This window comes from Acipenser ruthenus, chromosome 7 (genome assembly GCF_902713425.1).
Source record: "Acipenser ruthenus chromosome 7, fAciRut3.2 maternal haplotype, whole genome shotgun sequence".
Lineage (NCBI taxonomy): Eukaryota > Metazoa > Chordata > Actinopteri > Acipenseriformes > Acipenseridae > Acipenser > Acipenser ruthenus.
The window spans coordinates 50803416-50817489 of NC_081195.1; the positions used below are offsets into that span (position 1 = coordinate 50803416).

A 14074-nucleotide genomic window follows, 5' to 3' on the forward strand; every position below is an offset into this window, starting at 1 on the left:
TCATTCCACTATTACTCTCAATAACACACAGCACCATATTTTACTTTATACCAATGATGCATTGCTATTTGTTAATAATGTTCCCCAGTCACTCCCCCACCTTTTGTCTATTTTTTATGATTTCAGTTCGTTTTCGGGATACAAAATGAATTGGTCTAGTCTGCTCTAATGCCCTTGAATGCTGCAATGAAGGATATAGTTTTACCTTTAGACATTCCGGTGGTTAAACATTTTAAATATCTTGGGGTAGACATTCTCCCCTTCTTGCAGTCTACCACACTAACTAATTTTAATAAGATATTTAAACACGTGGAATCTGATTTAAATAAATGGCTGCATCTCCCTATCTCACCTCAAGCCTGCATCTCCACAATAAAAATGAATGTACTTCCACGTGTTCATTTCTTTAGTTCTATGCTATCTCTCGCTCCACTTACTAGATAGTGGAATAAATTGCACTCTATGATTTCTAAATTCATATGGAGGGGGAAGCATCTGCGTCTCAGGTGGTCTACTTTGCAGCGTGAGAAATCCGCTGGGGGTTTGTCTTTACCAAACTTTAAGTACTATTTTTGGTCATTTATGCTTCACCCAATTACTGTTTCATGGCAACCGTTAGAGGAAAATCTAGTATATCCACATAGACTCCAAGACTTACTTTACTCAGCTGTTCCTGTGAAGGTATGTAAACTTCGTTTTGGCCCTGTAATCTCTCATTTAATTACAATTTGGCGCTTAGTGGAAAAGCATATTAAACACCAATCCAAATGGTTCTCTCATACTCCAATTCTTCATAATTTCGCTCTCCTGTCAGGCAGTTCCCACTTTTTATTTCCACAATGGAGAGACAAGGGGGTACATATTTTTGCAGATATTTGCAAAGATAAACACCTTCGCACATTCCAAGATTTACAATTACAATACGACTTGCCAGGTACCTCTTTCTTCTTTTACCTTCGGCTTTATTCTGCAATGCGTGCCTATGGGGTTCCCTGGGGGACAGATCTGCCTTCACATGTACTACATGACATGTTAGACACAGGGGGGAAAACTAAAGGGCTGGTTTCCTCACTTTATGTTAATTTCCTTAAGTCATCGTATAAACCTTTGGTGGTTAACAGTATCTGGAATAGGGATTTATCTACTGAAAATGAAGAAATCTGCCTGGAAACTATTTGGGATAATCTAAGATCTGCTTCCAAAAATTCAAACCATCAGCTGATTCATTTTAATTACCTTCATAGAACTTATTTAACTCCTCACAGACGCTACCAAATGAAACTTATCCCTATCCCTGCATGTGCATACTGTGCCCTAGATACCGTTGACTCCTTTTTACATATGGTTTGGGACTGTCCTGTTGTTGCTGTGTTTTGGGATCGGGTCTCTTCAGCTCTGTCCACTGTTCTTGAGAAGAATATCCCTTGCTCTGCTAAGATATTATTACTGAATGATGACACATTCCTCGATCTATCATTGCAGCAGAAACGGATCTGGCTGGCTGGTCTCACAGCAGCTAAAAAAATGATAGCTCTTCGTTGGCAACCTCCACATTCCCTCCCCTATCGTCAATGGACCCTTGCCTTTCTTGATATAATTTATATGGAACTTTCTACTGCTCAGGTCCATGGCGCTGGGGAGAGGACTGTGCAGGCCTGGAGATCGGCAGTTTTATCTGACTGATATTGGTTAGGGAGGTCCTTTGTGGGGGGTGGGGGGTTGAAAATGTAAAATTTGGGGAATTATTATATTTTATTTAAAACTATATGTTTTTGTATTCTCCCCAAACATTTGATAAGCCAAAGCTGGATTTCATGTGAGCATTTTTTTTCAGCGTTAGGAAATCACCCTGGATTGCATTAACTATCTGTGGTTATGCCAGGATTGCCATTAAAAATAATTGGTTAATGTAATCCAGCGTGATCCCCCAGTGCTGTAGAACAGTTCTGTGTATTTCATCTGTGGCTTATCCTGGTGCAGTATAGGTTGAGCAAATCAACCCATTAGTTATACCTCAGAAAGGGTTTTTGAACATGAAAAATCCATGTTCTCCTCTGAACTAATAATTTATGACTTTTTTAAATTACCATTTATTCATAAATATTACATGATTGGATGGTATTTGTATAAATGGCAGCTTTCTGCTGTGTGAATTAAAAATGAGGCTGTGTTGCCCGAGAGTAACATCTTGGACTTTTTACATGAAATCAATCAACGATGTCTCCTTCTTGCTGCAGACAAGTCTCCCACATCACCTTGCCTTTTATATAGCCTACTGTCTGACTGTGGCAAATTAACACCTGCTTTTCAGAGTTCTTAAAATAATCAAGCAATTACTGGCAGCTTTAATAAATTAGACAGAATATTTAATAGACCTCATTTGCAAAATCCCCTTCCAATTTTAGCGGTTTCATTCAGAAACCCCCCAGAATTACATATGCATATACAGAATTACATATGCATGAAGGGCTAAAGCGCACAGAGACATTGCCCCCACAAAGCATGTTTTAATTGCGTGTTTACGCCATTGCATGTGTTTTATAAATCCCATCCAACAATTCAGGACCCTCAGCGCCTGTTTTACGGTGGTAAAACATGTGCAGTCCTTTTAGAAATCTGTGCCTCAGTCTCTTTATTCTGCTTGCCTTTGAGATTTCCTCTTATTGTCAATCGGTCTGCCTATCTGTAATTTATTGTGTTTTGAATAAGAAAGCAGTGACTCACTGTACCCCTCTTTTTTAATCAACAGATACCTCAGATAAGCTATGCATCTACAGCCCCTGAATTGAGTGACAACACCAGGTATGACTTTTTCTCTCGAGTGGTTCCACCCGACTCGTATCAAGCACAAGCCATGCTTGATATTGTCACAGATATGGGGTGGAATTTTGTGTCGACCCTGGCTTCTGAGGGTAACTATGGAGAGAGTGGCGTGGATGCATTTATACAGATCTCAAGAGAGTCTGGTAAGTGGCCATTTATCAGGTTTTGTATTCAGGCTTCCTCATCTTAAGTCTCACAGAATACCATATTCCCATCATGGAATAATTAGCAGGTGCTCATCTTAGAAATCACCCTCCCTTCATATATAGAAGCTGGATGCTTTATAAATGCTTCTGCACAATGAAGACACATTCAGATGTCACTGTTTGGTGTTCTTTTACTGAAGTGCAATATCATTAAAAGCAGAACCAGATCTTTAAGAATGTCCTTTCTGATCTTTAACAGTCTTTAATAGTCTTTTCAGTATGAAACCATGGTGACACCAGTGGAAAAGTTTGTGTGTATTTACAATATGTGTAGCTATTTCTTTATTGTATTCACTAAGGATGTTAAACAAAACAAATGTGCTGTTTTCCTATAGAGAACCATATTCCTTTAAGATGCCTCCGAATTTAAGATGCAGCCCAAGTTTCCCATCCTCAATTTGAGGAAAAAATAAAACATCAAATAAATATGCATTTACAAACACCTCAATTATGCATATGGAGGCAGTTTACATCTGTCTGCTATCACACAGGGCATTAGAGATATGTGCTGCTTCTTATTTCCAGTCATGATTACTCACATCTGTTTTCCTCCCAATTTTGAACTATTGCTTGGCATGTTGAAAAATATGGGAGTCTGATCAGCATTTCCGATCTGTCCTAGATGGCACTGTTTGTTATAAACACTGAAATTGTAAACACTTCTCTTCAAAGTGCTTCTTAATTTGAAGGAATACGGTACTTTCTGTGCCCCTGAAGAAACATACTTTGTAAGCAACAACACAAAATTTTCAGAAAATCACTTAACCTTAAAAGAAAATAGTGCCTGGCCTGGAGTACGAAGCAAGATATACAACATAAAGATACAAATAATTCCAAAAATGACACGTCTACTGTGACTGTATATATTTTACTTTTGGGAATGTCATTGTAAATCTGTATCCTAATTGCTTGCTATTCAGTTGTTTTCACATTTTAAAATTATCAAAATGCCAAAGCAGGATTCTACTATGGGTGTTATTGGCTGGTTGACTGCAGGGGAAATGCCAGCAACTACAGCACCTGAGCATATGGAGTAAGCCTGTGGGGGTACTTGTGTAGGTGTGACTTTTGCGGTAGTGGCTGGGGTGTTTATCTCTGAAGGTTTATTTCCTGGTAGAGGAAGAACCGATGCAATGAGGAGTTGTCTCTGGTTGACCCTCTCTGTGAGACTTCCACCCTGAAGCATTTGGTCAAATCTGTGGTTAAATATAATACATTTTAAAGCACAGCAAGATAATTGTATATATTATCTATTTCAGTAAAATTTGCATTCAGCTCAGGAATAATTTAATATCAAGCCTGTAATATATTGTGTTTATTTAAATACAATGCAAAAGAGTAATGCAAATGGTTTAGAAAACCAGCAGGAAACAACCTGTTTTTCTTTTGTTTTTCTGCAACTTCCCCCATTTATATCGCATAACACTCATCCAGCCTTTAGCAGATTGATAGAATATTTGGGAAATGTAATTTGTGGGCTGTCACTATGTTCCTGTAATCTGTTAATCTTCCTTGATATTTTACATTAAAAACCAAGATCTAGGTGATCCATGAAATCATGCTGCTTGTTCAAGAGATTAATAATACACTGCAATCTCCCTCCCTTCTTGAGGAAGAATGTAGGGAAAATAAAAAGTCAAATGTCCTTTTCAAAAAGATATACTGCATGAACCATGAGAAGAAGGTTGCTTGAAAAGTGTTCAAATCATCATGTGGCTTACACTGGAGACCACTAATCAATTTCCAAAGAGTTGGAAATGCGATAATGCCCATAGGCTTCTAAGTTAGTTTCCCTGTCTAGTTGGTGGAATCCAAATAGACTCATTACATGCAGAACACAAGCCGCTAGCTATATTTATTGAAATGTCGGAGCCCCGTTGCAAGCCATGGCACTTTTATGCAGACTGCTCTGTAGTGACTTGACAGACGTCTGTTCTTTTTGACCAGGCCATGTTTTTTGATGTAGAACTAAGGTGACACAATGTTTCTTCCAGGTCCCGTCTGGAGGCTTTATTTTTTTTTTCATTCTGATGCAGTTCCTGTTTTTTTTTCTTTTTTTTTTGCTCATATTGAAAGTATATCCTTCACTGAGCTGCCATTTAATAAACAGATTGCTTAATCAATTACAGGTAACTGCACCTGAAACCAATGGTGTAGTCGAGGGTATACGCAGGTAAATGGCGTTTACCCACTTTAAATTTGGGCAATATAGCGTTTACCAACTTCTCATACAGTGCCTATAGAAAGTCTACTCCCCCTTGAACTTTTTTCACATTTTGTTTCATGCATTTAAATGAGGATTTTTTTCCACTTATCTACACACCATACTCCACACTGTTAAGGGGAAAAATGTTTTTATTGAGAAAAAAGTTATATATTAAAAATACAAAACTGAAAGATCATAATTGGATAAGTCTCCACCCCCCTGAGTTAATACTTGGTGGAAGCACCTTTGGCAGCAATTACAGCTGTGAGTCTTTTGCAGAAGGTCTCTACCAACTTCGCACACTAGATATGGCAATATTTGACCATTCTTCTTTACAAAACTCAAGCTCTGTCAGGTTACTTGGGGAGCGTTGATGGACAGCAATCTTCAAGTCATGCCACAAATTTTTCGATTGGATTTAGGTCGGGCCACTCAAGGACATTTACCTTTTTGTTCCTTAGCCACTCCAGTGTAGCTTTGGCTGTGTGCTTTGGGTCGTTGTCATGCTGAAAGGTGAACTTCCGTCCCAGTTTCAGCTTTCTTGCAGAGGGCAGCAGGTTTTCCTCAAGGACTTCTCTGTATTTTGCTCCATTCATTTTCCCTTCTATCCTGACAATTGCCCCAGTCCCTGCCGATGAGAAACATCCCCATAACATGATGCTGCCACCACCATGCTTCATAGTAGGGATGGTCTTCTTTGGGTGATGCACTGTGTTGGGTTTGCGCCAAACATAACGCTTTGCATTTAGGGTAAAAAGTTCAATTTTAGTTTCGTCAGACCACAAAACTTTTTGCCACATGGCTATAGACTCTCCTGAGTGTTTTTTTTGCATACTTCAAACAGGATTCAAGGTGGGCTTTCTTGAGTAATGGCTTCCTTCTTGCCACCCTACTATACAGGCCAGATTTGTGGAGTGCTTGGGATATTGTTGTCACATGCACACTTTGACCAGTCTTGGCCATAAAAGCCTGTAGCTCTTGCAAAGTTGCCATTGGTCTCTTGGTAGCCTCTCTGATCAGTCTCCTTCTTGCTCAGTCATCCAGTTAGGAGGGATGGTCTGATCTAGGCAGGGTCTTGGTGGTGCCATACACCTTCTACTTCTTAATAATCGTCTTGACCGTGCTCCAAGGGATATTCAAGGCCTTTGATATTTTTTTTTATACCCATCCCCTGATCTGTGCCTTTCAACAACTTTGTCCCGGAGTTCTTTTGAAAGTGCCTTGGTGCTCATGGTTGAGTCTTTGCTTTGAAATGCAGTACCCAGCAGAGGGAACCTACAGGAACTGCTGAATTTATCCTGAAATCATGTGAATCACTACAATTTAACACAGGTGGAGGCCACTTAACTTGTTGTGTGATTTTGAAGGCGATTGGTTACACCTGAGCTAATTTAGGATTGCTGTTACAAGGGGGGTGGACACTTATCCAACCAAGCTATTTCAGTTTTTATTTTTAATTAATTTTCTACAAATTTCTAGAATATTTTTTTCACTTGGAAGTTGTGGGGTAGGATGTGTAGATAAATGAAAAAAAAACTATTTAAATGCATTTTAATTCCAGGCTATAAGGCAACAAAAGGTGAACATTTTGAAAGGGGGTGTAGACTTTCTATAGGCACTGTATAAGGGTACAGAGTTTACTCATTCATAGATATTTTAACTGTGAGCGTCTGTGCTGTGTTGTACGTGAGACTGACAGCAGAGAGCTGCAGCGCAAAAACGGGGGCGTGGCTACTGCACTGCGTATTCTGTTTGTGTTCTGTGATTTGGTTGTCTATGTTCTGTTTAGGGGGCAGCACAGTGGCGCGGTGGTTAGCACCGCTGCCACACAGCTCCAGGGTTCCTGGGTTCGATTCTGGCCTCAGGGGTCTGTCTGTGTGGAGTTTGCATGTTCCCACATGTTTCTCCCACAGTTCACAGACATGCTGGCCTCTCTAAATTGCCCCTAATTGCCCTGCGATGGACTACGTCCTGTCCAGGGTGTAGTCCCGCCTTGCGCCCTATGTCTGCTGGGTTAGGCTCCGGCTGTATAGGATTAAACATTTACAGATAATGGATGGATGGAGGGTCTGTTTAGGGCTGTCAATTAATCATGGTTAACTTCTGCGATAAACAAATTAATTTTTTTTAAGATTCTTTTTTTTTTAACACATGTTAATCGCCCTCTGTCTTGACCCACTTAGCATAACGTAATTATTTCCCAGCTGCACTATTTTAATATACTCGTGCATGTAACGCAATACGTTCAGTCGTCATTTGAATAGAGTGCCAGAAACGCATGGTAATGTCCTGATGTCCTCCAAACCCAATTAAAAAACCCAGAAACAATGGTCAACCTAAGTTCCTACCATGCCACTGCCTGGCCTGGAGCACCAAACAAGGGAGTTTACCCACTTTTTATTCACCACTACACCACAGCCTGAAACCCTAATGTGATTATTGTAAACAGTGTGCTTTAGCTACCACAGAAGAACTCTGGAAAATGTTTTCTGTTTAAGTTAGTAAATATTAATATTAAAACAAACTGTTTATCAGGACTTTTTTTTGCCACAGATAATACTACCTGTAATTAAAATGACCTTTGCCAATCTTTTCAAAGTATAGATTACATTGTTTAAACACATTCTTGCTTTACTTAGACTTTTTAAATAATAAACAGTTGTTAAAATGGTATGATTTAACCAGAACAAATGTTCTACTTTTGAGTTATGTTTACACTGTGGCAAATGCAGTATTTGGCAATTTGAAGGTTATGTATTTTTAAAAATAGCTTGGGCCATTACTCTGCAGCCTGCTTAAGAATAGTTTTGGCCCTGGTGATGTGACATTGACTCATACTCCACAGGCTGCACCATTACTCATATCTTCAGGTTGTGAATGTTCCAAAAATATTTAATGAAAGCCTACAGTTTCAGTTCATTATTTTGCGTTAAAGTGTTGTATCTAATCAGCTTAAGTTTTCAGTAATTAAGAAGTGCACAAATACGTGCACAGAAACAATTAATGATATCTTTGAAAGTAGTTGCCTTGTTAAAGGCTTTTAGCATTCTGTCATAAATGCATAGTAGTTGTATCAAGTGATACATTTAAAAGAAACATCCTTGGTATAAATTCAGCATAAACCATTGACTATTTATGTGGCAATTGACAGCACTGCCTTCCCCTGCAGCTGGAAAAATAGAATTTTCACCATGCATTTGAGCTTATTATATCAGACAAGCAGGTCTGGAAATCTGAGTGAAACCATAAACATCATGCATCACATTGTTTGTTGACTGACTGTGACAGGACAAAGTCCTGGGACATGCTTAATGTATATATTGTATATTTTGCATGGATCTGGGTGTTTGTGCATGTGCCATGTCCCCATGTGAGAATGTGCTTGGAATAGAAAAACTGGGATCTCATTTGGCTAAACAATAAATAAGTTATTTAGTTAATTGATCTGCCAGCTATGTATGTGGATAAAAAAGGCTTCTTATCACATGTTATCATCACGTTTTGAAAGTGAATAAAGTGAATGGCAATCACATGGTTTTAACGCCTGCTCACCACACAATATTTAGGTAGAATTGATTGGGTATATAAGCTGCTAATTTTTATATAGGAAGCAAAGGACTGTTCCGTTTTTCAAATAAAATTGCTCTGAAGCTGTAAAATCCAAATTATTATTTTTTTAGTCGTGTGATACCTGCCTGTCTGTATGGCCGCTCTATTACACCAATGCACATCTAATTAGATTTAGTTGGGGGAATAGCCTCTCCCTGAAGGATAATACTCTTAAATTATATTAATGATTAATTTGTAAGTGATTGAAAGTCAGGCAGCTTTTTTCAGAGATACTTTTAGATCCACTTAAGTTGTTCACATTAGTCTCTGTCTTATTTACTGGAGGATACATTTACATGACACATTTATTTTAATAGTGGTGTTTCATCGAATTTTGAGATTTAACACATTCTCTAGCTTGCATAACGCACATAAAAATAGATACCATTTTAACAGAAACCTACACATACTGGTTTGTTTAGAAACCTTACTCAAATTTTCTGAGCAAAAGATTTGTTTGTATTAAAATAGAAGTGATTTCTTCATTTTTCATTTAACCACAACTGCTCACAGTTACACCTTGAAATGTTAGTGATTTATTTAGCTACCTTTTAAAAAGGTAATTATTTTTTCAGAGAAATAACAAGAATAGTTGCAAACCATTTTGCTTTTCCATAAATCAGATTAAAGAAGCAAAAACATCCAATCTCCCTGTGAATGTTGACATTTCCATTGAAATTTACCAGGAGGGGGCCATTCGAACAGCAGGTGGGATGTTTTGCAACATAAAGGAAATCATCAACCTAGCGCTTGTCTCATTGTGTGGCTTCTTAAGCACCGTGCATAATAAAAAAGGTCTCTTTGATCCTTTGATACTTTGAGGCAGATGCTTGATGGATGTGAGTAGACACATACAGTAGCTTTCTACCCACTGGCTTGCCATGTACACAATTCTGTATGTATATATGCATTCATACTTTATTGCATTAGGCTTACCTAAAATATTTTGGCCTTGAATTAGTGCTCATTGTGGACTTTAAAAAATGAATTATGAATTAGTCTTATGTTCTTTAAAAAGTATTCATTCAAAATCAATGGGATAGTCTATTCTGACAGTAATTTTACAGTTTCAGTCTGAATTTGTCTTTTATATAACTAGTTCTACACACAAAATATCTGACCCTATAAAATTTGGACTTCAGTGACGGTTAAACGTGTGTGACGCATATCTGATTATTTCATTTTGACCTGTTCCAACCTTTGTCTGTTTTTCAGGGAACACAAAAATGATACAATATCAAAAATACATATCTGAAAGGACTGTGTTTTAAAATAAGTAGGTTTCCATTTCGAACCAATTTACTGTATTGGTTTTGTTGGTACAGTACTATATTTTCAACAGAAGTAGTATTTTAATTCAGAACGATATGATAATGAAAATATTACTTGCCAAAAGAGACAAAACATGGATTGTAATACAGTACATATTTTTAAATCTGATATGTATTGTAGCAGTTTGTAAAATCCCCTGTTTCTTAGCAAAAGATTATTTAAAAAAAATAAAAAAAAAACAAAAAAACAACGACACAGTTTCCAGAATTAAAACAGTATCCAAAGTTGCAGAATATAGTGCTCGATAAGGCCCTAATGGCACAGTTCACTTGCTAATTAAAATGTGCAAAAATGACTAAAGATCACAGATTTTAAAAAAAAAAAAACATCACAGTATCTAAAACTGTTTAATGATTAACTGTGCCATTACCCTAGCTTGTCTCTTTGCTTTGTTTTGGCTGCATTTTCGTCAGGTGAAAATGGAGGAAGCGCTTTGTAACTGCACAGGGTCTCACTATTTACCACAAAAAAATGCAAAGAAAAACACACAAAACACACAAGAAAACACAAACAGTAAAATTTAAAGCAAAATACAGTAAAATACAACAAAGATATAATTAAAGATAAAGATAAAATATAAAGAAATTGCCACGGTCATGCATATTCATGAACAGTCAAGACTGGGGCATGGTTTGGTTGTGGGTAGATTTATTGTCTGTATATTAATTAATAGCAACTTCTTCAGACTGATTTTGCATGCAAAAAAATAAAGAATGCTGATATTCAAATAAATTGTAACATTGAAGAGATGGGCTTTGTACCAGAAAACCGGTGACGGAGTCGGAAATCGCATGTGACGGTGTGACAGGTTGACTGAGTGGTCTGACGTCAGGCAGAAGCAGGAAGGAAACTGACACCAGGGAAGTACTGCCGGTAAAGGCTGTGCCGTTTTTATTCAGCACAACACACATAAATAAAATATTTAAACAAAAAAACACACTTGCTCACCGAGCGAAAATAAAAGGTTTGAATATAACAAAAATCACGAACACAAAAAATACACAAACAAAGGTCAGGCTGGGCAAATAGCCATCACTGATCCTTTATGTTTTTACTCTTTATGTTTCTCTCCTCGCTCTCTCCACTCTCACTCCTCATACACCCGCCCGGAACATGGAGAGCTGCAGGCTTTTATAACAGGTGACCATCTCCCGATTAGCAACAAATTAAATCACTTAACTAATTCGGGAGATGGCCACCTTCTGCACGAGTTTTTTAATTACAATGTGGATGGGGCTTCCCATCCACGTTACTAAATAATTAAAATAAACAAACGGCTACGCCGTCAAAATACATAAGCCCCGCGGCGCTCGCTGTCATATTTACAATAATAAATCATAATAATAATACAAAATAACACAGGGGCGGAGGGGGACCCTGATCTAAAAGTAAACAAACAAAACAATGTACAGGGCACCTCGCCCTGTTACAGATGGGTAAATGCATTCATTTGTTACATATATATATATATATATATATATATATATATATATATATAATTATTATTTATTTCTTAGCAGACGCCCTTATCCAGGGCGACTTACAATTGTTACAAGATATCACATTATACATTATTTCACATTATACAGATATCACATTATTTTTACATACAATGACCCATTTATACAGTTGGGTTATTACTGGCGCAATCTAGGTAAAGTACCTTGCTCAAGGGTACAACAGCAGTGTCCCCCACTGGGGATTGAACCCACAACCCTCCGGTCAAGAGTCCAGAGCCCTAACCACTACTCCACACTGCTGATTGATTTTATTTTTAATATAAGGGCGGCAAAACGCGACTGACATGTATCTGAGTAACGGATATCCGAGTGCTGCCTGTAGTACTTAAAAATAAGTACTTATTTTTGGGTATACACATTTACGTTAACACAAAGATTCTGCATGCACCAGGTTGCCAGTCTTGGTTGGGGACACACATGGAATGCTGCAATGACCTTTGCACTTCCACACGGTTAGATGAGGCAAGTTCTTAGTACAATAGCTTGGTAACATCCTTTGCTTAGGTTCAGTGCTGAAATCTACATTAGTTTGACAACGGGTGAACAGAGTGGTGAGGCAATACTCTAATTGTGCAATTTTAAATTAGGTTGCAAAAACAAGAGTCAAATTAAAAAATAATATACAAAAACAACATACAAGTTACCATTGCAATATCTACAGTAAGTCCAACAGTAGTTGGGTGTACTCGTTGCTAGAAGGTGATGCAGCGCGTTTCTTTCTTTTATTAAATGTAATCATCACTGTAAAGGTTTCAAACTCTACGTTGATTTACTTGTAGCACATTGGCATGCTAAGTATCATTTACCTGGAAATCAAATATGCATAACGTATACAGTATGACTTCGAGTTTACAAACCCTGATTACTTTGCAAGATTAGTGCCATTTTAACACTATATAGGGCCGGACCGAATCAAAGTTAGCACTTAGCGAACAACGACGCAAAAGCATTCGGGGTAACAAAACACAAGAACAATTCCAAGCAAAATCTTAAGAACCAAAATAAGCCCTTTTCGCCCTTCAAAAAGGACTTGTTGCTTGTTGATTACAAGTGGGTTGAGGAGGGGGAGTGGTTTGCTATCGCCCAACCAAATCCGCTCAATTCCAGCTATAAATCACATCGCGAGACTTTCGCAGGACCGGATTTTATAGTCAACTTCAAACTTGTCGAAAGCTATCACGTATTAAGCAAATAGTAAAAAAAAAAAAAAAAAAAAAACCATCCTGATATTTGAAAAAACAAAACAGTACATGACTCGATGCTCCACTGACCTCATATATCGAACAATTGCACACAACGCTGAATAATTTAAAATGAATAATTTACAGTATCAAATATTATTGTATGTATTATTCCTATTATTATCATAATATATGTTGTGCTTGTTGCACCCTTAAACGAAACACGCACGGGGGGTCATACACAAAAAACACTCATTATCATATAATAGACGTATCCCCCCCAACTCAACACGACACGACCATCATCGCAGTAAAAATAAACATATGAAGCGTTCTTACCTTTGTATAGGTTAGTGATCAGCAGATGTGTCAGCCACACGAAGAGCACAGCCTGTGGTTTTCACTAACTCTGCTGTGTAGAATATATTTTTTTTTCTATGTGTAAATATCAGGACTTTCTTCCAATGCATCGGGATGTGTGACATTTGCTAGGAAATCAGGCCTGTCCCGACCATATAGGGACTGTTGGCATGTATGAACATCTGTTTTCATGTTACTGTTGGCGGTCCCTCCTACTCCTGCGAAACTTCTCTCCACCCATTTCGCGGATTGGAAATGACTAGTTTTGGTTTTGTGATAAAGAAAATGCGATATGGAAACTAGCGATCGGGGTTCGATTTGGTCCAGCCCTTTGTCTTAAGTCCACAGCGCTCCCAGCTGTTGGGGTTAATGCATTTTCTGCTTTCTTTTGCCACCTGGTGGCAGGACTGAGGAAATGCAGCTGATTCAATGCCAGAAAAAAACAGGATTGCAAAACTGTACATACATTTTCCAATCGCAGGGCACTGTTTTTAAATCAATTTTGATGGAAGTAGCACAGTGAGCAAACCCATTAAATAAAGCTAAAAATACACACAGTACATACATTTTAGCTACAACAGCATTCTACATCATGTGCTTCAGCAACAATGAATGTGGCCCCAAAAATAAGGTTCCAATGTGAATGGCAACCAGCTAATTTGTATGTTATCCAACACACGACTGTTCCTGCAGTCAGCCAATTGCCTCTTTTCATTCACTGGACCTAAGCAATAGATGTTACCCAGCCTTTGAACCCTAGTGGGAAGTCTCTGCCTGGACTCGTTGGGCGATGGACCAGTAGGGGTCAATGAAGCAAGATGAAGCCAACTAACCCTC

General features: G+C 38.1%; 1 protein-coding gene across 2 annotated transcripts in view; it reads left to right on the top strand.

Moving 5' to 3' along the window:
- The window catches only part of LOC117416245 (metabotropic glutamate receptor 8), a 188766-nt gene that overhangs the window by 57915 nt on the left and 116777 nt on the right, over window positions 1–14074 (top strand). For both annotated transcript variants that reach the window (XM_034027337.3, XM_059027229.1), the window contains exon 3: window positions 2750–2966. In XM_034027337.3, coding sequence (XP_033883228.2) covers window positions 2750–2966 — 217 coding nt within the window. The remainder of the gene's footprint in view (window positions 1–2749; window positions 2967–14074) is intronic.